Consider the following 25650-nt stretch of genomic DNA (forward strand, 5'->3'; position numbering starts at 1 on the left):
CTGTGGATGGCAGCCCGCCAGGTTCCTCTGCCCGTGGGATTCTCCAGGCAAGAATACTAGAGTAAGTTGCCATGCCCTCCTCCAGGGGATCTTCCCGAGCCAGGGATCAAACCTGTGTCTTCTGCGTCGCCTGCATCGCCGGCAGATTCTTTATCCACTGAGCCACCTGAGAAGCCCATAGGCGTTTGACTCCGACTGAATTGCCCTGGATTTTGGGTTCTCTTCTTGGCTTATGCTGTGACCCCACCTGCTGTAGATCCAAGGCTGCATGGTGCTCTAAGAACTGCCTGGATTTTCAAAGTCAGAGATGCTGGGGGCAATGCACTGCACAGCTTGTGACACTTGGGCCACATCAGAGAATAGAAAAATGAATCCACCCAAGATAAAAAAATTAAAAGTCAACTTTTGTGGGAATGTACTTTATTATATAGAGTAGGATACAGCCATTTACTGGCTTCCCAGGTGGCACTAGTGGTAAAGAACCCACCTGCCAATGTAGGAGACATGAGAGACATGAGTTTGACACCTGGGTTGGGACGATCCCATGGAGGAGGGCGTGGCTGCCCACTGTAGTATTCTTACCTGGAGAATGCCATGGACAGAAGATCCTGGTGGACTATGTAGTCCATGGGGTTGCAAAAGAGTTGGACATGACTGAAGTGACCTAACAAGCAGGCACAGGCATTTATTTACTCTTGGAAGTGGAGAATGGAGTGTTTTGTTTTAGATTTTTTTTAACTTAAAATTTTATTGGCGTATAATTGCTTTGCAGTGCGGTATAGTTTCTGCTGTACAGGAAAGTGAATCAGCTGTACATACACATTTACCCCTCTGTTTTGTATTTCCGTCCCTTTTAGAAGACCACAGAGCACTGAGTAGCATTCCCTGTGCTATACGGTAGGTTCTCATTAGTTAGCTGCTTTATACATGGTAGTGTATCTGATTCAATCGCAATTCACTCCACCTCTTCTTTCACCTCCTTGGTGTCCGTACTGTACCATTTTTCTAGATTCCACATATATGCTTTAATATACAGTATTTGGTTTTCTCTTTCTGACTTACTTCACTCTGTATGATTTTTCAGAATGAAAAGTCATGGTTTCTGCCCTCCGAAACCTTCCATTCCAGGATAAACTTATTAATTTCTTGCTAATTTGTGTTTGCTTCTAGACTTTAAAATGTACTTCTGTCAGTTTCTGGTTCTTACTATTAACAGATTTTTATTGTACCATGTAGAAATGTAATTGATATGCAGAAGATTTGGTTTTAATAACATTTACTTTATCCAAGTAATGTAATTCTAAAAGAATCATCTTGTAAAACTATTTTCTTGGGCTTTGCCCTTTCAGCATAACGGTGTGTGTTGGGTGGTAAATAAAAAGTTCCTGTTATCGTGAAGCAGAATTTAAGTTTTATCGCTGTCAGTGGAGACTCATGCTGTTTGTGATAGTACAGAGCTGCGTTTCTTTTGCTTTTGAGTGACAAGACCATAATCCCATACTCAGCATCAAGCATCGTGATGGCCCATGTCTTCACCTGTCCATGTCTAAGAACTTTGGCTTGTCCACTGATGCTTGCAAACCTTATTTTTGAGATACGGAGATTTCAGCCTAGTACCATGTGTGTTAATAACATTGGTTATGTTGACTCGCCATTTATAAAATATCCAAAATGTCCGTCCTGGAATATAGTAAAAGAAACAAAAAAGCCCAAATCAAAACTTTAAACACAGATTAATTGACTGAGATGAGTAGCTGTTCTTAGTTCAATTAGTTTTTGTTACTATTGAAATTACTTTTCATGCTGTTAAATAAGGTATGTAACATTTTTACTTTTTAAGTTTCTGGATTAAAACATCCCAAGTCTCAAGTATTCATTTGGTGATTGACAAATAGTATAATTAATTTGCATGTTTCTAGGGACTAATTGTTGGGCATTTCTTGTTGTGTATCGATTTTTTCCCTATTCTGATGTATTTTTTCCCCCAGGAGAAAATTTGACAGGTAACTTCCTTGTGTTTGTTTGACAGTGGCCTTTTTAGTTGACCTCCAAGCTTGTTTTCACTGAAATATATTAAAATATTCTGATTTTGTCAACTTTACTTAGGAATTATTTCTAAGCCTTGATGGTGATGATAAAGGGCTTGAGGGTATTGTTACCTAATAAACAATAAAACAAAAAACCCCACTGTATTCATGCCCCCAAACAAGATGCCTCTGATTCTATTGACCTTAATTTCCCATGTATCAATGAGCGATGAGACAATTAGCAGAATGAGCTGCTAGTTATTGAACATGAAAAACCAAGGCCTTTTCTGTAAATATAGCATCTGGGCAGGAGCCTTATTTTTCACTCAGTAAGAATCCCCTGCAATAGATACAATTGTTATCCATATAATCAGGGTCTTCTCTGCTTTCCCATCCTGCTGAACCCCCACCTCTGGCACAGTGCAGGGCTCACAGAGACGGCTCTGTGGCCATTTTTTGAATGAGTGCCAGCTAATCCTTCTTATGAGCTGAAAAGGGGACATAAGGAGGAGTAAAGAGGGTGCTGGCAGGAGGGACATGTGCAGATCAGGGAAGCCTGAAAGGATTTGTTGGGAAGTTCGGTGTAGAGGGAATCTTGAACCCGGTAATACAGAATACTTCTCTTCGGCTTTTTCCTGCTTAGTCATTTACTTGCTGATGGACTCCAGAAAGAGGGCTCAAGCTGGCCTGAGCTCCCTCACAAGAGTGAGTCAAAGTCGCTCAGTCATGTCCAACTCTTTGCCACCCCATGGAGACTATACAGTCCATGGAATTCTCCAGGCCAGAATACTGGAGTGGGTAGCCTTTCCCTTCTCCAGGGGATCTTCCCAACCCAAGGATCAAACCCAGGTCTCCTGCATTGAAGGCGATTCTTTACCAGCTGAGCCACCAGGGATGCCCTCGCAAGAGCTGTGTGGAGATTTAATAAGATAATAAATGGGAATGCTCTACACTTGGAGAGTATAAAGCACTAGATAATGTAGGTTGTAATGGTGAATAAATGCTGTTTTCAGAGTGGTGTGGTGCCTTAAAGGTACTAACTTTGACAAGTGCAGTAAGCTGTTTTATTGAAAATGGTGGTGATGACTGAACTGGAACAATGGTGTTTAGCCAGGAGAGCGTTCTGTGCCATTTACAAGTAAGGGCTTTGAAATATCTTAGTGAATGTCTATTGATTATTTTTCCTCCCCTCCTCCTTTGCCCTTTGGTTTTGTGTTGTATATTAGTGCAGCATTGAGGGGTGTTTAAACATGTGGATTCGTTGCTGTGATTCTTGTTTTGTTGGCCTGGGCTGGCTCCTGGGAATTAATATATTTAACGTTTTCCAGGTAAGTCTGTGGAGCCTCTAGATTTAAGAACCCATAATAACTCATCAGTGTCCTGTGGTTCCAGTGGAAAGCAGACATACAGCTGGCGCTCCTTTTGCAACTCTGTTTTCTGCATAGTTCCTGTTAATCTTATAAAGCAGGGCCAGTTGATTATCTGGCTCTCCAGCAGACAGTAAACACTTTTTGGCAGAAACACCCTGTTGAAAAGTTTAGCGAAATTTGAATGAACTCCTCTGGAATCTCTTACGGAACAGAGATGCTGGTTTAATTTCCTTCCTCCTCCCTCCCTCCCTCTCCCTTCCTTCATCTCTTTCTCTTCTTTTTATCTTTATCCCTTTCCTTCCTTTCCCTTCCTTTCTCTTCCTTCCTTTCTTCCTTTCCCTTCCTCCACTCTTCTCTAGTAAATAAAAAGTTTGGGTGTTAAAAATTACAGTGTTTTATTAATATCAACCAAGAATTGATGCCATGCAGAACAACCTAAAGGTCTTTTGGGGCTGTAGCCAGGAACCTGCTGACAGTCCACCTGGTAGACTTAAGGGATCAGCAGTTTGTTCTTTTCCCGTTACTCTGGAGCATTCTGTGGTAGGAGAATACTGTAGTTGCTATAATTGATTTACTTATTCTGCAGAACAAATCATTTTTACAGACATGTAACATGCTGTACATGGTATTCTGACTTTTACATTAATTTAACATTACCTTTGGGACTGTCTTTCCTTATTAAATGTGTCACTTTAAAATGATTTTTTAAAATGGCTGTTCAGTTTGTTTATTGGATAAAATTATTCTAATGTGCTTAATTATTGGGAATTGCATTATTTGCTCTTATAGATAGTCATGTGATGAGAATCTTTGTAGGCTGTTCTATACCCTCATCTAAGGTTTTTTTTGCTCAAAGCCCATTGTTAGAGGTAGATATTATGGGTCCAAAGGTTTACACATGTTTGAGGCTTTTATTAGGTATTGCTAAACTAAAGTATGTATGCCTAAGCATCTCAGAAAACTTCCCAGGGACTTGGCAGGGCTGTACAGACCAACATTTGAAATGGGATCAGGAACAGTTACATAATTTGCAGGAGCCAGTGCAAAATGAAAAGGCAGAGTCCCCTGTTAAAAAAGAGTTAGGAACTTTGAAACAGTGACAGTGGCGCATTCAGCGGAATGTGTAGCCCTTCTGATGGTGGAGGACTGTGCCGCCCTGTAGAGCACACATCCTTGAAGCCGGCCTGAATGGGATGCACGCAATGGTGGGCCCAGTATACCAAGACAAGCCTCCAGTTAGACCAGTCCACAAACTTGTATATTGTCAAGCTTTGCCTATCACTCAGGATGCCAGTGAACTTGCACTGAATAGGCACCTTCCTAGGTCACACGGTTGTGGGAAGGGATGTGGGAACAGATGTTAACTGTGTGGATTCAAAAAGTGGTCATGTGTTTACTTTTGTGTGACCTTAGCCAGTTTGCCTCTCTAAGCCTCAGTGTTTTCGTCTGTAAAATGGGGTGAATATTATCTATGTCCTAAGATAGATGGTGAGAATTGAAAGATGTGTATTGAAGCACTGTATTAATACAGTGCTTCTCCACAGCAGGCTATTAATAAGACAGATTGTGAAAATTAATGCTGTATTTTAAGAGGCTGAGCCACCCTGCCCTGTAATATATACCCGCTCCTGCTCCTGAGATCCACTGTTACTTACTCCCTGCTGCTGCTCATGGCTAATCACTTAGATAGCAACCCATTGGTTCCTAGAATAGGTTAAAAGAGAGCAGCTCAGGGGGAAGGACTTTAGGAGTGGTGGTTATAGAGGCCAGCAGACTGTTTGGTCTCTGTGGCTGCTGGGCTGGCATTTGATATGCGATAGCAGCATGGGAGGGCTTCCCTGTGGCTCAGTGATGAAGAGTCTGACTGTAATGCAGAAGACTCAGGTTGATCCCTGAGTTGAGAAGATCCCCTGGAGGAGGGCATGGCAATCCACTCCAGCATTCTTGCCAGGAGAATTCCATGGATAGAGGAGCCTGGTGGGCTACAGTCCGTAGCGTCACACAGAGCTGGACATGAATGAAGTGACTCAGCAGCAGCAGCAGCATGGGAGGAAAGGCTGGAAAGATGGAGGGTCTGGAGCTCCGAGGGCCTTGAATGCCAGCACGGGGAGGGAGGGACTCCCTGCCAGGTGGTTTATGAGGATTGAGTGCCACCTAGATGCTGATGGACTGGAAATACTTTGGAGTTTACTGGAGCTGGATTTCTTCTGTGGGCATTTACTTTCTAAGACACTGTGCCCCTCTTTCTGCAAATATGGTAGCAGTTTAATAGCATTATTACTACCAGTGTTAGTGTGATTAACTAACTTGTATTGAATGTTTACCATATTACCTTGAGATTACCTTACATATTATCTTATTCACCTTTGGAACAACCTTTGAGTAGATATGATTAACCCCATTTTACAGAGGAGACGGGGCTTCAGGAACTTACCTACGTGGACAAGTCCCATTCTGTGTTAGAGAGCAGATATGAGTCCAAGCCATCTGACTGCAGGGGCCACATGCCTTATCCATGTCCTGTATAAATATACATGTATATATATATTTAATACACATAAAAATATAAAATATAAGCAATCTGTATAACATTATGTGGGTTTGTGGTAAGGTTAAAAACTGCTTAGTGCTTATTGAGAACCCTGTAATTTGAATTGGGGCCCTGAGGAAGCACGATTTTGTTGGTGGATTTGGTAAGTCTTTGGGGGGACCATGTGTCCTGGTGTGGTGGAGTGCAGGACAGTCTCTGCAGCAATGTCAGGCCCAGGGGGTTAGGAGGGCATGGGCAGGCAATCTGACCCTCAGACTCTGCTTGTCCCTTGGGCCACCCCTCTGTGTTGGTTACAGAATGTCAAAAACATCTCAGTTAGAACTGAGATGTCATCTCAAGCGTATCCATGGAACCTTTTTTTTTCTCATCAAAGACACTTCAATTAAATTCCCATTGTGAAAACAATTAGGCCAGATTTGCCATACCCAGCCAGTCAGTAACTCAGGGACAGGATCTCATTACGAGCTTTTGCTTTCCTGGAAACAGCCATTTTATGGATTCCTTGCTGGTGGCTGCACACCCTGGGGATTAATTCCTGATCCATATTTCCTCTGAACTATTTCATTTTCTCCAGTTCAGAAGGAACCACATTTTTACATGACGCCCACCTCCGAGACTGATGGTATAAACTGTCAGAGGAGTTCCAGCCTTTGAGCTGTGTGCTCTCTGTTATGATTCCAGTGTGTTCTGTGTAGAATTCTGTTTGCCTGTGGACAAAGTGATAGATGAAGATGGGACTCAGGTTCTTGTGTGCTCAGTTTCTTAAGTCGTGTTTGAGTCCTTATGACCCCATGGACCAGGGTCCTCTGTCCATGGAATTCTCCAGGCAAGAATACTGGAGTGGGTTGCCATTTCCTTCTCTAGTGTGTCTTCCAGACCCAGGGATCCAACCGTGTCGCCTACATTAGCAGGCGGCTTCTTTACCACTCAGTTATAGGTGGCAACCCACTCCAGTACTCTTGCTGGGAAAATCCCAGGGATGGCAGAGTCTGGTGGGCTGCTGTCTATGGGGTCGCACAGAGTTGGATGCGACTGAAGTGACTTAGCGTAGCATATGTTTGTCCTATGAATGAGTGAGCCTCCTTTTTAAACAAGTTTCCAGATATTGGGCTAGCTTATCTCTTGGAGAAAGCAGTGGCACCCCACTCCAGTACTCTTGCCTGGAAAATCCCATGGGTGGAAGAGCCTCGTAGGCTGCAGTCCATGGGGTTGCTAAGAGTTGGACATGACTGAGCGACTTCACTTTCACTTTCATGCATTGGAGAAGGAAATGGCAACCCACTCCAGTGTTCTTGCCTGGAGAGTCCCAGGGACGGGGGAGCCTGGTGGGCTGCCATCTATGGGGTTGCACAGAGTCGGACACGACTGAAACGACAGCAGCAGCAATGACAGCAGCAGCAATAACAGCAGCTTATCTCTTAGTCAGGTAAAGGCTACCTCCTACTGACAACTACAAGTGAGCTCCTGAGACATTTGGTTCAATCTCCCTGACCAAAGTATTGAGATGTACTATAAATTTCTCCTTCTTTTGCTTCTTCCCTACTTCTTCCTTACCCTCCCTCCTCCTCTCCATTCTTCTGTTCCTAATGCATTATTGATTTCCTACCATGTGCTAGTCATTGCAATTGGAAATGATACAGTAAAGAAAAAATATATATTAGATATTGGGTTGGCCGAAAAGTTCATTTGGATTTTGCCATATCATCATGCAGAAAACCCTGAACGGACTTTTTGACCAACCCAGTCCAGCCATTTAGAAAACCGTGGCATTTTTTTTTTTAAGTTGAAACTGTGCATGTCCGGTGACCCAGATATTTGACCACTAGGCAAATAGATGGGAAAACAATGGAAATAGTGACAGACTTTATTTTCTTGGGCTCCAACATCATTGTGGACAGTGATTGCAGCCATGAAATTAAAAGACACTTACTCCTTGGAAGAAAAGCTATGACAAACCTAGACAACATATTAAAAAGCAGAGAAATTACTTTGCTGACAAAGATCCATATAGTCAAAACTATGGTTTTTATAGTAGTCATGTATGGATGTGAGAGGTGGATCATAAAGAAGGCTGAGTACCGGAGAATTGATACTTTCCAACTGTGGTGTTGGAGGAGACTCCTGACAGTTCCTTGGACTGCAAGGAGATCAAACCAGTCAATCCTAAACAAAATCAGACCCTGCCCTGGGCTGCCCAGGTTTCCAGGTGCTCGGCCTTGAGCTGCTCTAGTTTGTTCAGCTCGGCCTCCAGCGGCTCCCGGAGGGCTGCCCACAGCTGGCGCAGATGTTTCATGGGAAAAGGGTTCATGTTGTTGAAGGCGATGTGCATCAGCTTCCTGTGGGGAGAGTGGAGTCAGAGTCAGCGGGTGTCCTGGAAGGATTGATTGGAAGGACTGATACTGAGGCTGAAGCTCCAATATTTTGGCCATCTGATGTGAGGAGCCAACTCATTGGAAAGGACCCTTATGCTGGGAAAGTTTGAAGGCAGGAGGAGAAAGGAACGACCAAGGCTGAGATGGTTGAATGTCATCACTGGCTCAATGGACATCAGTTTGAGTAAGCTCCAGGAGATGGTGAAGGACAGGGAAGCCTGGCATGTTGTAGTCCATGGAGTCACAAAGTGTCAGACATGACTGAGCGACTGAACAATAACAGCAAAGACACTCTAGAGACACTTGTGTACATATGTAACTGGATATGTTATAAATGTTTCCTTTACAAAACTCCAAACTGATTCCATATTGTATGTCCATCTTTGGGAGAGTGGATAGATAATCTGGAGTGTTTTCAAACAATAGAACAGTATACAGCAGTGAAAACCAACAACAGCTTCATGTAACAGTGTGGGTGCATCTCCACTAAGCAAGATTTATTCTCTGTGCCTTGGTGGACAGAGACAAGGTCAGGATGTACTTAGGAAGCTGACGGGGCAGTGTGAATTATGGGGAGCCCATGCTGGAGGCAGGAACCCCATTGGGAGGCAGTTGTGGTCCTGAAGAGACAGTGCTGTGCTAAACCCAGGCAGTAGCAGCAGCAAGAGAGAGAATGGCATGGACTGTTGAGGGACTTGAGAAGTAAAATAAACAGTCTGGGGACTGAGTGAATGTTTGGATGGATTAGAAAAAAGAGCCATGTAACCTGTTGCTGAGATTTCTAATCTCATAGCCTGGGACGATGGTTGTCTTCTTCACTGAGATAGGGGCAGGGCTAGGGTTTTGAGCCCGTATATATGTGTCTGCATGATGGCAGGCTATGACCACAGGCAAGTTATTTAACTTCTACCACCGTTTCCTCATGTGTAAAAGAAAGAAAACATATTAAGAGTGACAACTTTAGAAGATAATACTGTGTCTGATATATAATACACAGTTTTACTGTACAGTTTTTTGAAGAGTGCATGTGACCGTGAGTATATAACATAGTGAATGGATGCAGTCATTCCTTTAGGCTGAGTAGAGACAGGCATAGGAAAACTTGAATCATCTTCGTATCTCTTGAGTCAAACATCAGATGCTTAAAGCTTGGGGTCAAGGAGAAAGTCATAGGACAAAAAGCACAAAGAACTGGAGTTACGTAGTGTGGGAAAAGGAAAGCTGAGAGGTGACTTAATGAGACTTTAAATGAAGGAGTTAAGTCAGAAGTTAGCATGTCCCTATGCTGAAAATGGTTCATGGCTGCACAGAGCCTGTTAAAGACGACTGTTTATATGAAAATGATGCTTAAGGATTTATTAGTAATATTTTTGGTGATTGCCAAGTAATACATCTTTATTACAGAAAATTAGTAAAAAGAATAAAGTAAATACATAGGACCTATAATTCTAATGCCCAGAGAGTCTATTCATATTTTAGCTCTGTCCACTTGTCTATCTGTTCATATACTCATCCATCCATCTTGCCTTTCTCTCTCTTTCTTTTTTTTTAAAGAGCTGAAATTAAACCATAAGTTGTTGTGTAAGCTACTGTGTTTTGTGCTGGAACTTAAATGAAGGCTTACCTGGCATGAGGGATTTAGATTTGCTACGTGTATTAAGAAGAAAATACCTGATATGCTTTGTCAATGAGTTATTGAGAGAAAATACAGCAGTTCCTTCTATGAAAGTCTTAAAATATAATAGGATAAACTCTCATCTCACTGATGGCAAGGGCATGACCCTGCTTTACTGCCCTGTTATTCTCTGATATGTGGGTAAGCCTGAGAGTGCTTTTCTGAGCATTTACTTCTCCCAAAAGTGGTGGAAAGAAATATTGGTTAGAATATGATGTAAGTGAGACTTATATTAATCCCTCACCTACATTTTCCTTGCAGACTGAAGAGTACATTTCTCCCTAGAGTGTAGGACTGCTCAACTTTTCATTTTTAAATATTAAAATCACTAAAATTCTACTCTGACTTAATCTGGAACAAAGACAGGAAAGATTAATGTCACTAGGATATAGTTTTACATGGGCAAATCATTTTAAATAGGCTTAGATCTAAGAGGTGGAAGCTACTTTGCCTAGAATATTTGTGAGATTGGCTAGGATAACTGTTGTATGTATGTGAGAGAGAGGAGGAGGGAGAGATGGAGGGAGGGAGGGAGCGAGAGAGAAGTATTCTGAAGGTTTCCTTTTAGTCTGCATCGTCTAAATGTGGAGGCTACCGCTATTAGAGATTTAGAGAGATCTAATTAAGGGTTATCCTGCTTCTGCTGCTGCTGCTGCTAAGTCGCTTCAGTCGTGTCTGACTCTGTGCAACCCCATAGATGGCAGCCCACCAGGCTCCCCCGTCCCTTGGATTCTACAGGCAAGAACACTGGAGTGGGTTGCCATTTCCTTCTCTAATGCATGAAAGTGAAAAGTGAAAGTGAAGATGCTCAGTTGTATCCGACTCTTAGCAACCCCATGGACTGTAGCCTACCAGGCTCCTCCGTCCATGGGATTTTCCAGGCAAGAGTACTGGAGTGGGTTGCCATTGCCTTCTCCGAAATTAAGGGTTATAGTAAAAATAGTTACTATACCCAAATCACAGCTTTTTGATTTCATAATTTTCTTAATATGTTTCTTAGTGAATGTGTTCATATATACATATACACACACTCCCAAGTACACCTATGGGAGATGCGGCTCCCATTTCCTTTTCTTAGAGATATAAGAAAGTAGGGGCAGTACTTTTTTTAATATTTATTTTTGTTTATTTATTTGACTGCCTGGTCTTAGTTGTGACACACGAGATCTTTGAGCACAGAATGTTAGCTGCTGGACCTCCAGGGAAGTCCCTCACCTCCTTTTCTAATCAAAGATTAAAGAAGTCATTCCAGGCTTCTTTCCTATTTCTGTCTGTCTCTCGTTAGGAATGGTGGCTGCCTAACATTTAATAAGTTCTTTACTGTGTGTCAGGAGCTGTTCATGTTCCTGTTGTATGTATGTGTTTATTTATTTCTGGCACTGGTTGTAAAAGTAAGATGCTATAATTATTTCCAATTTATATGGGGAGGAAACTGACTTAAGAGAATCTAAGTAATCTACTCAAGCTGATAATTGTCTCAGACTTAATTTTAACAAGATATTTTATAGCATGGGATGAGGATATATGTATATATTTACTTCAGTCAGTTCAGTCACTCAGTTGTGTCCGATTCTTTGTGACCCCGTGAACTGCAGCACGCCAGGCCTCCCCTGTCCATCACCAACTCCTGGAGTTTACTCAAACTCACGTCCATTGAGTCGGTGATGCCATCCAACCATCTCATCCTCTGTCATCCCTTTCTCCTCCCACCTTCAATCTTTCCCAGCATCAGGGTTTTTTCCAATGAGTCAGTTCTTTGCATCATGTGGCCAAAGTATTGAAGTTTCACCTTCAGCATCAGTCATTCCAATGAATATTTAGGACTGATTTCCTTTAGGATGGACTGATTGGATCTCCTTGCAGTCCAAGGGACTCTCAAGAGTCTTCTTCAACACCACAGTTCAAAAGCATCAATTCTTCGGAGCTCAGCTTTCTTTATGGTCCAACTCTCACATCCATACATGACTACTGGAAAAACCATAGCCTTGACTAGACAGACCTTTGTTGGCAAAGTAATGTCTCTGCTTTTTAATAAGCTGTCTAGGTTGGTCATAACTTTTCTCCCACGGAGCAAGTGTCTTTTAATTTCATGGCTGCAGTCACCATCTACAGTGATTTTAGAGCCCCCCAAAATAAAGTCTGTCACTGTTTCCATTGTTTCCCCATCTGTTTGCCGTGAAGTGATGGGACTGGATGCCATGATCTTAGTTTTTTGAATGTTGAGTTCTAAGCCAACTTTTTCACTCTCTTCTTTCACTTTCATCAAGGGTCTTTTTAGTTCTTCTTTGCTTTCTGCCATAAGAGTGGTGTCATTTGCATATCTGAGGTTATTGATATTTTTCCTGGCAATCCTGATTCCAGCTTGTGCTTCATCCAGCTCAGCATTTTGCATGATATACTCTGCATATAAGTTAAATAAACAGGGTGACAATATACAGCCTTGATGTATTCCTTTCCCAGTTTGGAACCAGTCTGTTTTTCCATGTCCAGTTTTAACTGTTGCTTCTTGACCTGCATACAGATTTCTCAGGAGGCAGATCAGGTGGTCTGGTATTCCCGTCTCTTTCAGAATTTTCCACAGTTTGTAGTGATCCACACAGTCAAAGGCTTTGGCATAGTCAATAAAGCAGAGGTGGATATTTTTCTGGAACTCTGTTGCTTTTTCCATGATCCAGCGGATGTTGACAATTTGATCTCTGGTTCCTCTGCCTTTTCTAAATCCAGATTGAACATCTGGAAGTTCATGGTTCACGTACTGTTGAAGCCTGGCTTGGAGAGTTTTGAGCATCTTTGTTAGCGTGTGAGGTGAGTCCAATTGTGTGGTAGTTTGAGCATTCTTTGGCACTGCCTTTCTTTGGGATTTGAATGAAAACTGACCTTTTCCAGTCCTGCAAACACTCCTGAGTTTTCCAAATTTTCTGGCATTTTGAGTGCAGCACTTTCACAGCATCATCTTTCAGGATTTGAAATAGTTCAACTGGAATTCCATCACCTCCACTAGCTTTGTTTGTAGTATTGCTTCCTAAGGCCCACTTGACTTCGCATTCCAGAGTATATTTACTTAGAATCAGTCAAATTTATTGTAGTAGAGATTCTTAAAGCTTTTTGACTGTCCTATCACATTTTAATCATTAAATGTTTGTTAGGTATAAATAAAACTTGTGTTTTATGTAGGTTTTATAACCAGAATAATGTGCCCATTTATTTTCTCTTCTTTCGAGCTTTATTGAGATGCAATTGGAATGTGATATTGTGTAAGTTTAAGATGTATGGTGTAATGATTTGAAATATGTATATATTACAAAATAATCACAATAAGGTTAGTTAACACATCCATTACCTCACATAGTGACAGTTTTTTTGTGCATGGTGAAGACTTTAAAGATATACTGTCTTAGCGATTTGAAATGAATAGTTTTTAATTTGAGTATAATACATTGCTTATGTTATATAAACTAGAAGTCTCTTTTTAAGAAGATCTTTTGTCCTAATAGGCAATTATTGAATTACTATGGATATTATTTTGTGTTGATTATAAATGGTAATTATGCTGTTGGAAATCCCTGTAATTTAAATATTCAAATATAGAAATGACACCAAGGGTGTATATTTTTGTTTTTTGCAGGACAGAGTTCATTCAGAAAGGCAGGATTTCAATCACAGGGGCTGGTTTTCTCAACTGCGTTTTGGAGTCTTTTGCTAGGTCATTTTTAAGACAGGGTGTCCAGAAGGTAAGCGTCCTTTCACTCTTAATCAATATTAATTTTAAGAAATTATGGAGTTTCCCATTGGATTCTTGAACAAGATTCTTGAACAGACGTAACAAGAAAAAATATAGTTAATAAACAAATATATACAAAGATAATTACCCTCACTAATTATTACGTGAATCCAAATCAAAGTGAAACCAAAGTGCCATTTGTGTCTCATTAAATTAAAAATAGGCCAATGAAGAATATGTAATAATATGGGAATACTTACAGTCTAATGAAGAGAAATAAATCAAAGTGAATAATTATGTTTACAGTATATATAATATGATGACAACTGTTTAGTAAAAATGACAATAATACCTAATATTTACGGGGTGCTTCCCATGTGTTGGGCTTCCCTGGTGGCTCAGAGGTTAAAGCGTCTGCCTGCAAGGCAGGAGACCCGGGTTCAATCCCTGGGTTGGGAAGATCCCCTGGAGAAGGAAATGTCAACCCACTCCAGTATTCTTGCCTGGAGAATCCCATGGACGGAGGAGCCTGGTAGGTTACAGTCCACGGGGTTGCAAAGAGTCAGACAGGACTGAAGCGACTTCACTTCACTTCACTTCCCATGTGCTACTCACTAAAAAGAATATTTAATCATTAATTCACTTAATGCTCGCAAATTTTGGAAATAGCTGTTATTCTTGTCCTGATGTTGTGGATGAAGAAGACGTACCTCTGGAGCTCCTGATTATCTTTTATTATGGTTTTGAACCCCTGTACCTGTGGGAGCTTAGGTGTCCATGAATGGTGTTCAGAGGCCACCCTGGAGTTCTGTGGTCCTGTGTTACCTTGTTCTAAGTAGAACAATTCTGTTTTTAATTTTTTTGGTTCATTTACAATGTTGTATTCATGTATTATATTTTAATTTTTGGCCACACCCTGCTGCGTGTGGGATCTCAGTTCCCCAGCCAGGGATTGAACCCATACCCCCTGCATTGGAAGGCAAAATCTTAACCAGTGGACCACCAGGGAAGTCCCAAACTATTCTGTTTTTCAACTGTTTTGTATAGCATTACATCTAAGATTGCTATATCCTATTTTCTTGCCTAGGAAAGTCCATTTCTCATGCACCTTTACATGCCTACTGCAAGTGTAAATAGTTTAGAATTGTTTTATTATTATTTAGCCCACCAGGCTCCTCTTTCCATGAAATTTTCCAGGCAAGGATATTGGGGTGGGTAGTTATTCCCTCCTCCAGGGAATCTTCCCGACCCAGGGATCGAACCTGGGTCTCCTGCATTGCAAGTGGACTCTGCCATCTGAGCCACCAGGGAAGCCCTTATTATATTAAAAATTGTTTAATTGTCATTATTATTGTTATTAATTATGATGACGGACATAATTACTTATTTCCAGGGTTTGCTCAGGTCCGATGCATATGTTACCTAGTTTTGTTTTTGGGGCAGACTTAATGGCTAGTCTACAGATCTATCATTATGACCTCAGAGAATTTCTGGGTAATGAACCTTTGTTTTTGTCTTGCAGATCTAGGTTCAGTAATGAACCTGGACCACAACGTGTTAGTCTGAGAGGCTGAGGGTGATGAATGAGTATTTGGTATTGTACTGTACTGCACAGACATACTGTTGAGATTAATGATGTGTTCCTGACCCTGGTGAGCACATGGCCAGACTGGCCCTGCCTTTTTAAGCCTGGGCTTGAAGCAGGTATTTGAGCTTCTGGAAGGGCTGTTGTGATTATTATGACATTATGGCATTTTGGCAGACATTATGGCAGATTTTTCCTGCTATACTGCAAAATAATGCATTTGTAAACAGCCCCATGTTCTGCAAAATTGCTGTCTAAGAATAATAGTGCTGATGAGAAAAATAACTTTGTTGCCGTGTCCCTGACTGAGTTGACTTCTTGGACATTGTTTAGATTAGAAGTGGCAGACTTTTTCTGTAAAGTGCATGTGTGCTGAGTCATGTCCAACTCTATGCGACCCTACGCACTATAGCCTGCCAAGCTCCTCTGGCCATGGAATTTTCCAGGCAAGAAGACTAGAGTGGGTCACCTTTTCCTAATTCATTTCTGTAAAGAGCCAGATAGGCAACATGTTAAGACTTTATGGGCCAAGAGACAACATCAAAATACTGTGTAGGTGCTTTGTAACAAGAGAAATAAATTTGCACATATTTTTAATTGAAAAAATTAAAATATAATGATAGTAATTGAGTATAGTTTTTATAATACAAGTCTACTAAGCATATAATTCTTTAAAAAATGGAATTATTTTTGGGGAGAGATAATATTTACCTGTTCAGTTCAGTCGCTCAGTAGTGTCTGACTCTTTGCGACCCCTTGGATCACAGCATGCCAGGCTTCCCTGTCCAATACCAACTCCCGGAGCTTACTCAAACTCATGTCTGTCGAGTCAGTGATGCCATACAACCATCGCATCCTCTGTTGTCCCTTTCTCCTCCTGCATTCAATCTTTCCCAGCATCAGGGTCTTTTCCAGTAAGCCAGTTCTTCGCTTCAAAGTATTGGAGTTTCAGTTTCAGCATCAGTCCTTCCAATGAATATTCAGGACTGATTTCCTTTAGGATTGACTGGTTGGATCTTCTTGCTATCCAAGGGACTCTCAAAAGTCTTCTTCAACACCACAATTCAAAAGCATCAATTCTTCGGAGCTCAGCTTTCTTTATAGTCCAACTCTCACATCCATACATGACTACTGGAAAACCATAGCTTTAACTAGATGGACTTTGTTGGCAAAGTAATGTCTCTGCTTTTTAATATGCTGTCTAGGTTTGTCTTGGCTTTTCTTCCAAGGAGCAAGTGTCTTTTAATTTCATGGCTGCAATCACCATTTGCAGTGATTTTAGAGCCCAAGAAAATAAAGTCTCTCACTGTTGCCATTGTTTCCCCATCTATTTGCCATGAAATGATGGGACCAGTTTTTCACTCTCCTTTTTCACTTTCGTCAAGTGGCTCTTTAGCTCTTCTTTGCTTTCTGCCGTAAGGGTGGTGTCATCTGCATATCTGAGGTTATTGATATTTCTCCCAGCAATCTTGATTCCGGTTTGTGCTTTATCCAGCCCGGCATTTCGCACAATGTACTCTGCATATATGGAGAAGGAAATGGCAACCCACTCCAGTAATTGTGCCTAGAGAATTCCATGGACAGAGGAGCCTGGCAGGCTACAGTCCATGGAGTTGCAAAGAGTCAGGCATGACTGAGCAACTCACTCACTCTGCATGTAAGTTAAATAAGCAGGGTGACAATATACAGCCTTGACATACTCCTTTCTCGATTTGGAACCAGTGTGTTTATCTGAGTTGAGGTTAAAAATTAGTGTTCCCTACAATGATATTGGTTGCAAATGTTCATTTATAAAAACCATTCTTACTTTTGTGGACCATGCAAGCACAGGTCATGACTGGCTTTGGCCTGTGGGCTATAGTTTACCAGCCCTTGCTATAGATAAATAAATATTGTTTGGTTATTTTAAGTGGGTCTCTATTTGACCCACCCATAATTCTGAGCCTATTAAAAACCTAATCATACAGTGAGGAGGGTGAAAAGGTTGGCTTAAAACTCAACATTCAGAAAACAAAGATCATGACATCTGGTCCCATCACTTCATGGCAAATAGATGGGGAAACAGTGACAGACTATTTTTTTTGGCTCCAAAATCACTATAGATGGTGACTGCAGCCATGAAATTAAAAGATGCTTGCTCCTTGGAAGAAAAGCTAAGACCAACTTAGACAGCATATTAAAAAGCAGAGACATTACTTTGCCAGCAAAGTTCCATATAGTCAAAGCTATGGTTTTTCCAGTAGTCATGTATGGATGTGAGATTTGGGCTATAAAGAAGGCTGAGCTCCGAAGAATTAATGCTTTTGAATTGTGGTGTTGAAGAAGACTCTTGAGAGTCCCTTGGACTGCAAGGAGATCCAACTAGTCAATCCTACAGAAAATCAGTCCTGAATATTCATTGGAAGGACTGATGCTGAAACTGAAACTCCAATACTTTGGCCACCTGATGCAAAGAACTGACTCATTGGAAAAGACCCTGATGCTGGGAAAGATTGAATGCAGGAGGAGAAGGGGACAACAGAGGATGTGATGGTTGGATGGCATCACTAACTTGATGGACATGAGTTTGAGCAAGCTTTGGGAGTTGGTGATGGACCAGGAAACCTGGCATGCTGCAGTCCATGGGGTCCCAGAGTCGGATACAACTGAGCAACTAAACTGACTGATACAGTGATTGCATATATTGTAATCCTGTGAGACACATAAAGTAGACATTATTATCCCCACTTTATTGATGAGAATTATCTTGAGATAAGTGCACCTAGCATGTAGGTGGCTGCTTGCCCATGTTCCTTAATTTTGCATATATATATATATATATGTGTGTGTGTGTGTATATATATATATAGAGAGAGAGAGAGAGAGCGAGCGAGAGAGAGAGCACCTGTTTTGTGGCAGAAACTGTGTTGAGTGTGGGTTAAATGAACTTACTCAAGGTCACAGAACTAGCAAAGGGTGGAGTGTGCTGTGCTTAGTTGATCAGTCATGTCCAACTCTTTGAGACCCCATGGACTGTGGCCCACCAGGCTCCTCTGTCCATGGAATTTTCCAGGCAGAAATTCTGGAGCAGGTGGCCATTTTCTCCTCCAGGGGATCTTCCCAACACAGGGATCAAACCCGTGTCTCAGGCATCTCCTTCATTGGCAGGCAGACTGTTTACCACTGCACCGCCTGACTGGGACTCAAATTTCCATCTTGTATCAACAAGTCTTACCCCTTGCCACTTACTATATAAGATGTGTTCAGATGAATGGAGCAGAATTTGGCCTCCTCAGCACTGTGTTGTGTATTAGATGAATTTATGTTGTTGTCCTATTCCCTGTGTATTTATTAGAGCTCCTTGGTTTTGAATAACAGAAACTTATGTTAGGCTAGCTCAGTATCGATCAACAAGGGTGGTGAGGCTGGCAGGCTTCAGAATGGTCTGCGTTGGAACTGAGAGCTGCCAGGAACCAGGTAATGTTCCTTCTTTAGGTCTTGCCTTTAAGTCTATTCATCTGTTTGATTCTCTTCCTTTGTAGTCTGGCTTTCTCTCCTTCACAGGCTGTATAGGGTGACATGGGCCTCCACAGTCCAAGTGTACCACTTATGTAGGTTTCTGGCTTACTAGAAAGGCTATCTGCTTATTTCTTCATTTCCAGATTCTCTGGAAGAGACTCTCATTGGCCTTCCATGGGTCATGCATGGCCAGGAGGGTAGAAGCCAGGTTGTGTAATTATGGCTAATCCTCTGTCATGACTACATGGATCATGGCTGGAGAGTCATTTCCCAGGGAAAGCGATGGTAGAATAGGTGAATACTCCCAAGGCTTCTGCCATTTGATGGCAGTGCTCACAGTAGTAGTAGACACTTGGCAGAACGAATGTTTTATTCACCTTAAACCCAGTCCTCCCTGACCATTATACCTTGGCCAGTGCTTAATGCATTTGTACATAAATGAGTGAAAAGGCAATAGAATGCATTGGGAGGTCCACAGCTGACTTCTGAACTGTTATCTAGAAGTCAAGTGACTTTAAATTTTTAAAGTGAGGAACCAAGTGGTTCCTCTGAATTCCCTCTCATTATGCCCAAAAGTAAAAATGTATTTTTCCTGCTAGCTTTTGCCTTTTCAGAGTTTTTTAAAGAGGTTTAGTTTAATTAGTTAGCTTTTCAGTTCTAATATCCAAGTAGTGATGTTTTCCGGTAACAGCCTGACTTCCTGATAAACCTTCACATCTGAGCCAGCATAAGAGGCTTCTGTAGAAATCATCATTAGAGTGTTTTCAGATCAGATCAGTCGCTCAGTCATGTCGACTCTTTGCGACCCCATTAATCGCAGCATGCCAGGCCTCCCTGTCCCTCACCAACTCCCGGAGTTCACTCAGACTCACATCCATCGAGTCAGTGATGCCATCCAGCCATCTCATCCTCTGTTGTCCCCTTCTCCTCCTATCCCCCAATCCCTCCCAGCATCAGTCTTCTCCAATGAGTCAACTCTTCACATGAGGTGGCCAAAGTACTGGAGTTTCAGCTTTAGCATCATTCCTTCCAAAGAAATCCCAGGGCTGATCTCCTTCAGAATGGACTGGTTGGATCTCCTTGCAGTCCAAGGGACTCTCAAGAGTCTTCTCCAACACCACAGTTCAAAAGCATCAATTCTTTGGCGCTCAGCCTTCTTCACAGTCCAACTCTCACATCCATACATGACCACAGGAAAAACCTTAGCCTTGACTAGACGAACCTTTGTTGGCAAAGTAATATCTCTGCTTTTGAATATGCTATCTAGGTTGGTCATAACTTTCCTTCCAAGGAGTAAGCATCTTTTAATTTCATGGCTGCAGTCACCATCTGTAGTGATTTTGGAGCCCAGAAAAATAAAGTCTGACACTGTTTCCACTGTTTCCCCATCTATTTCCCATGAAGTGGTGGGACCGGATGCCATGATCTTCGTTTTCTGAATGTTGAGCTTTCAGCCAACTTTTGCACTCTCCACTTTCACTTTCATCAAGAGGCTTTTTAGTTCCTCTTCACTTTCTGCCATAGGGGTGGTATCATCTGCATATCTGAGGTTATTGAGATTTCTCCCGGCAATCTTGATTCCAGCTTGTGTTTCTTCCAGTCCAGCGTTTCTCATGATGTACTCTGCATATAAGTTAAATAAACAGGGTGACAATATACAGCCTTGACGAACTCCTTTTCCTATTTGGAACCAGTCTGTTGTTCCATGTCCAGGTCTAACTGTTGCTTCCTGACCTGCATACAGATTTCTCAAGAGCCAGATCAGGTGGTCTGGTATTCCCATCTCTTGAAGAACTTTCCACAGTTTATTGTGATCCACACAGTCAAAGGCTTTGGCGTAGTCATTAAGCAGAAATAGATGTTTTTCTAGAACTCTCTTGCTTTTCCATGATCCAGCGGATGTTGGCAATTTGATCTCTGATTCCTCTGCCTTTTCTAAAACCAGCTTGAACATCAGGAAGTTCACGGTTCACATATTGCTGAAGCCTGGCTTGGAGAATTTTGAGCATTACTTTACTAGCGTGTGAGATGAGTGCAATTGTGCCGTAGTTTGAGCATTCTTTGGCATTGCCTTTGGGATTGGAATGAAAACTGACCTTTTCCAGTCCTGTGGCCACTGCTGAGTTTTCCAAATTTGCTGGCATATTGAGTGCAGCACTTTCACAGCATCATCTTTCAGGATTTGGAATAGCTCAACTGGAATTCCATCACCTCCACTAGCTTTGTTTGTAGTGATGCTTTCTAAGGCCCGCTTGACTTCACATTCCAGGATGTCTGGCTCTAGGTCAGTGATCACACCATCATGATTATCTGGGTCGTGAAGATCTTTTTTGTACAGTTCTTCTGTGTATTCTTGCCATCTCTTCTTAATATCTTCTGCTTCTGTTAGGTCCATACCATTTCTGTCCTTTATCGAGCTCATCTTTGCATGAAATGTTCCTTTGGTATCTCTGATTTTCTTGAAGAGTTCCCTAGTCTTTCCCATTCTGTTGTTTTCCTCTTGTGTCTTTGCACTGATCACTGAAGAAGGCTTTCTTATCTCTTCTTGCTATTCTTTGGAACTCTGCATTCAGATGTTTATATCTTTCCTTTTCTCCTTTGCTTTTCACTTCTGTTCTTTTCACAGCTATTTGTAAGGCCTCCCCAGACAGCCATTTTGCCTTTTTGCATTTCTTTTCTGTGGGAATGATCTTGATCCCTGTCTCCTGTACAATGTCATGAACCTCAGTCCATAGTTCATCAGGCACTCTATCTATCGGATCTAGGCCCTTAAATCTATTTCTCACTCCCACTGTATAATCATAAGGGATTTGATTTAGGTCATACCTGAATGGTCTAGTGGTTTTCCCTACTTTCTTAGAGTGTTTTAGGTAACTAATTTTCCCTTTAGAACTGTATTCCTGAGGCTGTTTTGTGGTGGTGTTTCCAAATTGGTTGTATGGACTCCCAGTTGGACCCTAGCTTGTTGGAAATCCCCTGCCTCAGTGGTGAAGGGTCTTTTTCCATTTGGATTCACACAGCCAATAACAAAACTGATGCTGAGACTGAAACAGCACAAACTCTTTGATGGCCAGAGAATGGAGAAGCGGGAAATTAGTTCACAGTCAACTTTTGGGAGTGGAGGGTGATCAAAGCAAGATTTTTAAAGACAGGGTTAATGGTAGAGGGAGCATATGCATTGGTTTTTCTGGAAAAGGTGGGTTTCCTCCTGCAGCTGGGTGTCACTTCTTTTTCTGCCTTCTGTGTCTGGTGATCCCTGTCATGGCGCTTAGCAGGTGTGTTGCTGAGCATGCTGATGTTGCCATGAGCATGTCACGAGGCTCGGGGTCTGCTAGAGGGCTGGTCTTCTGCCATCTTGGGTTTGGCTGATTCTAACCAATTCTGTTGGCCTCTTGTTTTTCTGTTCTGGTGGTTTCCTGTAAGACAAAGATAGCATTTATCTTTCTTCAAGGAAGAGGGTTGGTTAGAGCTTAAGGCTAGCAGACATAGTAACAGTGATGAAGGTGGGACTTTTTTTTCTCCAGAAAGAGAAAAACTAGGTGCTCATGAAGTATATATCTCTGTGTATAGAAATTAAAACCTAGTACTAGATATGCACCCCTAAGGTGAGGTCTCTTTTTTTTTTTCTTTCTGCCTCTGGGCACTTGTTTGATTGCTTTTCCCTCTTCCCCTCACCACCTTGAGATCTGCAATTGGGGGGTGCCTTTCTGACACAAATGCTGCTGTGAACACAGGCAAGTGAATATTTGTTCAAATCTCTGCTTTTAGTTCTTTGCCGGAGTGTATAGTAATTCTGGGTTTAATTTGTCAAGAAACTGCTTGAAAGTTTCTTTTTGAGATAGCAGTCTATCTTTATCCATGACAGCAGTAGCCTGCACCATTACTGTGTGTTTTTCTCAGGAAAGTGAGTGCTCTTTATGCTACACTCTTGGCCAATGACACTAGCAAGCATGCCATGCAGGTACTTTCTTCATTCTGGAGGGCGCGCACCTGTCTCTTGACTCTGCCATTGTTTCTGTCTCTTCGCGCTGATTTCATGTTCTGGTGGAGAATTTTGGCCCAGGATGGCCAACAGAGTATGGGCCGGAAGTGTTGAAAAAGTGCCATGGACAGGCAGTATGCTGCATGCCAAATACATATGCCTCCAGGGAAGCAAGCACACTCAAAACACTAAGGAAACAGAAAAATCTGAGGGAAAATAGGGGTTGGTGGAAATCTGGGACACTTGTAAGTCTTCATACACATTTCTGCTCCCTAGGGGAATGGCCAGCAACTGTAACAGAGAGCTGAAAGTAACCCAGGCCAGTCAAGTTCAACCTCAGGAATCCTCAGAACAGGAAGCAGAGATAAGGATATTCCCTGGGGCAGGCATGGCTCTGCAGGTGATCCTCAGCCCTGAGAAGGCATCCCTCCACCAGTGTTGCTCAGTCTTCATTCTATTGTCAGCCCCAACTAATCCTTTTTAGGCATTTTTTTCCTAGTTGTCCCTCACTTCAGGAAATATTACTACCATAGGTATCCTAATGATCTGTGTATGTACTGTATTATATCTTTGCTAGATACTTAATAAGTGTAAGATATTTTTTATTCACTCCCATGAACAAATTATTTCAGTGTTGTCCCCATTGAGAAAGCATACTTTGTACTGCAATGAGTGTAACTATCTTTTGTAGTTTTTGCCTCCATCTCTCCAAATCAAAACAAAACAATCACCAATTATCCCCCACTCCCACCCCTGCAACGCCCCCTCCCCACAAACCCCTCCAATTCCAAACGAAAATCAAAGGGACTTTTCAGTGAGCTCCCACGTGGTTCTTGTAAATCACACTCTTTTCTGGGAGAGGCGCAGGAGATAATACAGGAGATGACAGTCTTGTCATGCACGTGTTCTTTTTTGGCCCAGTTGTCCGAGTACTTTAGGATGATACAAGTGCTGTGAAACGCAGGGCCTTCATTATGCACCCGCACAGAGGTGGTTTTTCTTTTTTTTTAAGTTTGTGAAATACATTTTCACTGCGTGATAAAATAATTAGTTATTTGAGCCACTGTCCTGGCAAGGCCCCATTATTGGTTCCATCATTATTCTTATTGTGTTGATGGGAAGGCTGAAGCAGAGAGAGGTAGAATTCAAAAGCCTATGAAATATTTGCCACTGAAACAATGTGGGCAAGTCAAACGATTTGTGCGTCATTTTGAAGAAGGTCTGGACTAGGCATGCTACAGCTGAAAAGATCTGAATATGTGGCTTCCTCAGGGTGTGAGCTTATTTGAGCCTTACAAAATCCATTTCAGTAGTGGAAGATAATTCTCTGAGACCACAGATACTGTTCTATACTGTATACACTGGTGTGTATATATATATATTTTGTTTTATATATGGATACATACACAATCTATATATACACACACACTATACACTGTACACTATGTGGATGTGGTTAGTCACTCAGCCCTGTCCGACTCTGCAGCCCCATGGACTGTAGCCCACCAACCTTTTCTGTCCATGGAATTTTCCAGGCAAGAATACTGGAGCGGGTTGCCATTTCCTACTCCAGGGGATCTTCCCAACCCAGGAATTGAACTTGCATCTCTTTTGTCTCCTGCATTGGTAGACGGATTCTTTACCACTTGTGCCACCTGGGAAGCCCATTGTATACTATATATATGTGTGTATGTATATATATATACGTGTGTGTGTGTATATACACACACACACACATATATACAGATACAAACCACACGTGTGTGTGTGGTATGTATATAGTATAGTATACTGAGGTACTATATATGCAGTCCAGATGGGCATTTGAAAAGTCATTTCAGTGATTTGTATGTACAGTTAAGGTCTCTTTGGTACCTATTGGAAATAGATAATTGGTGAGGGTCAGCTGCACCCTCACAGTTGTTCTACCAGCTTATAAAAAAGTTCTGTAATACGTGCAGACTTTGTTAATCATTTACAAGTAAGCTCAAAGTAACTTTACCTGTTCTGTAAGTTTTATTACATCTCTGTCCTTCTGGGTGCTTCGTTCCCTGAAGACGGAGCTGATGATATTCCTAAGGCAAGATTCAGCTGGTTTACAGATAATATCAGGTAGCCAGAATCTTTAATCCAGTGTCTGGCTACAGGGCCATTTAGACATAAACTGTGGGTGCCATCCCTAAGGTTGGCTGGTGCTAAATAGTCTCAAATCCTCATTGCAACGTTGAGTGTGTCTCTAGAATTTTGAGCTAATCCCCACATCTCAAGTTCTATTAATTGAGTTAATGAAGTCCGTTTCTAACATCCATCATGCTAGTTAGTAAGCCACTAATGTTAACAGTAAAAATTCACAGTTGTGACATTTCTTTTGCTAATTATCAAAGCCTCTGGTGTTTTCAGATAAAGGTAACTGAGGTTTCTGTAGAGTGAGACTGCTGATTAGAACACTTATAGCCAACGCCTGGAGGGTGAAGCCTGTGTTAGGGTAACTTACTACCTGGTATGCAACTTGAATAACACGTGCACCATAATATTATGCTGCACATGCTGGAATATTTTGAAGCAATTATAGACATCCTAATAATCGTTTTCTGGATGCCAACTCCTGAACTAAAAACCTAGTATGTTCTGCCTTTAGAAAGATTATTTGGTGTGAAACAAGGTTTTGCCTGTGTGTGTAACAAATGTTAAGCTTTGGAGAATTGCCCCTTAGTAAATGGTTTCCTCATTTCTCAGATGTCACATTTGACATCTTGGATGTTCAGTTTTCTCACCTCTAAAATGGAGTGATAACAGTCCTACACGGGGTTGTTTCAAGGTTTGAGTGCATACATATGAAACATACCTGCCACATAGAAAAGCTTACATA

General features: G+C 41.8%; 1 protein-coding gene across 3 annotated transcripts in view; it reads left to right on the forward strand.

Annotated features, from left to right (window-relative positions):
- PRELID2 (PRELI domain containing 2) overlaps positions 1-25650 on the forward strand; it is a 578615-nt gene that overhangs the window by 26813 nt on the left and 526152 nt on the right. For all 3 annotated transcript variants that reach the window (XR_003511792.1, XM_027546087.1, XM_027546085.1), the window contains one exon: positions 13621-13726. Coding sequence is in view for 2 of the 3 variants with exons in the window: in XM_027546087.1 (XP_027401888.1) it covers positions 13621-13726 (106 nt within the window). In the remaining variant the exon portion in view is untranslated. The remainder of the gene's footprint in view (positions 1-13620; positions 13727-25650) is intronic.

Source organism: Bos indicus x Bos taurus, chromosome 7 (assembly GCF_003369695.1).
Source record: "Bos indicus x Bos taurus breed Angus x Brahman F1 hybrid chromosome 7, Bos_hybrid_MaternalHap_v2.0, whole genome shotgun sequence".
In the NCBI taxonomy this organism is placed as follows: Eukaryota; Metazoa; Chordata; class Mammalia; order Artiodactyla; family Bovidae; genus Bos; species Bos indicus x Bos taurus.